General features: G+C 33.3%; 1 protein-coding gene across 1 annotated transcript; it reads right to left on the bottom strand.

Moving 5' to 3' along the window:
• Positions 1-438: 438 nt before the first annotated feature.
• Positions 439-1,277, bottom strand: LOC123916517 (E3 ubiquitin-protein ligase ATL76-like). The gene has a single exon (XM_045967988.1). It carries the CDS (start codon positions 1,226-1,228, stop codon positions 542-544), a length of 687 nt encoding a protein of 228 aa, XP_045823944.1. The 5' UTR covers positions 1,229-1,277; the 3' UTR covers positions 439-541.
• Positions 1,278-2,116: the final 839 nt, after the last annotated feature.

The following is a 2,116-nucleotide window of genomic DNA, read 5'->3' as shown; positions in this document are numbered from 1 at the left end:
AGACTCTGATAGACTGATACCATAGAGGGAACGTGAGCATCAACACTCATTGACATGGAAGAAAATCGACGAAGTCACTCTTTTCTCACTCTGGTACTTTCTTGTAGAGTAATGGTTATGTCTTATATTTGATCATCTTTTATCTTTCTACTAGTTAGGCATTCAACATTTGCAGGCTAAACCCTTATATACCACTTGTTAAAGAGTCTGGCCAGGACTACAAGTGAGACACAATACATCTTCACCCAAAATCTTAAGGCATTTAGAATACATCTCTCTTATATATCCAACATTTTGCTCATTCACTTTCGATGTGTGAAACTTAAACACTCACACTTAAAACTTTTAATACTAAGTATTAGTTTATTTTGTTTTCTTTCCTCCTTGTTTCTTCTTGGACAGAAAACGATTTTTTTTAAGCAGACAAAAACCAAATTGTTCATCAGAAAATATATGTATTCTCGGTTCAAAACTTCAAATAATTACACCATAATCTTATCGGAAAAAAATGAACTCAACTTTAACTAATGTATATTTACATTTATATTTGTTCCCTATAGTTATGTTCCAAAGCTTCAGGCTCTAGTGGTTGGATCCTTATAATGGTTTCTTGAACCGGCAACACAATTGGTTGCACCTGCGATCCACCAATCTTTCGACAAGTTTCAAGAAGGCACTGTCTACACTTGGGACATGACGAGTGTTCCTTTAGCCATCTATCAATGCAACGAACATGAAAACCATGGTTGCATTTAGGTAAAATGCGCACCTTTTCACCCTTTGCGAACTCTGAGAGACATATCATACACTCTGTATCCAAACTTGGCAGTTTCAACTCAGTTGAATATCTCATTGTTGGGAATCTCTTGAGAACTTTCTTCTTGATTCCTTTGTTGACCAATTGAGGTAAAGGGTTGCTACTCGAACTCGAAAAAGATTCATTGTTGATAGCTACACTTGAAAACCTTAAGACACACCTTATGATGGAGTTTAATGCAAGCAAGCAAATAAAACAACATAGTAAGACTGCAATAATCTTCACAACATCTGAATCAAATTCACGAGCACCGAAATTTGAGTCGGTTGAATTGTCGTTGTTTGTGAAAACACGGGAGTCGATTTTGAGTGATCGATGTTCAATTGTGTCTTGGAAGAGCAACCTTCTTGTGTGAGATTCCACAAGAAGCTCATTGATGAGTTTTGAAGTAAAGGAAGTAGAAGCATACATGTTTTTTTGTTAGTGAACTTGTTGAGTTTTGTTAATTAGAGCATGAGGTTTGTTGTTATGTCATCTTAGAGAGGGGACACTATATATAGGGGAGATATATAATATGGTAAGATATGGTATCTTGCTTTTATTAAAGTTTGAATTTAACTATTATTATAATTTTGTGACCCTATAGTTGCTTGTTACTAAAATTAAGCCAATTATCATATGTATATATGAATGCACTAAACATTTAACAATTATCTTAAAAAAATTGTAGTGATGGATCAATGGATCATTCCTCGTACATGATACTATATATGTGTCGGAATATGTGTGGATCAGTAACAAATTACACCCCCTTTTTTTCTTATGAAATATTTATTTTATTACAATCTTCATGCAAGTGGTTAGATTGCAATATCTTTGGTTTAAGAAGTTGTGGTTATTAATTAAAGCTGGGTATTGTTAAATGAAAATAATTGATCAAATTGGCAAAATGCTTAAGCTAAATTTGATATATGCTATCCAATAATACTATTTGTCTATTGCTTTTATGCGGAAAAAGTGCTTGTAGAAAGGACTTAATTTATTTTGCTTTTTTGTTTTTATTGATTTGTTTAGCCTCTTGGCTCTCATTTATAACATATTAACTAATGGATGGTGGAGCACAAAGTGATTATAAGTTTATAACATCACATATTGGAAGAGAAGAATTTATAATAAGGTGTTGGCTTGGGATTGATACAAAATATACCAAGTACCACTACTTAATTGGATCCGTATATCATGATTTGTTGGATATCACTTAGCTAGTGTAAATATTGCTTCTTTGTACCAGCATCTTTGAGAGAGAAGTTTCAAAAAGTATAAGTCCTTGGGCCCGATACCAAATTTCTAAAACAAACA

This window comes from Trifolium pratense, linkage group LG3, assembly GCF_020283565.1.
Source record: "Trifolium pratense cultivar HEN17-A07 linkage group LG3, ARS_RC_1.1, whole genome shotgun sequence".
In the NCBI taxonomy this organism is placed as follows: Eukaryota; Viridiplantae; Streptophyta; class Magnoliopsida; order Fabales; family Fabaceae; genus Trifolium; species Trifolium pratense.
This window is presented reverse-complemented; position numbering and strand designations above follow the sequence as displayed.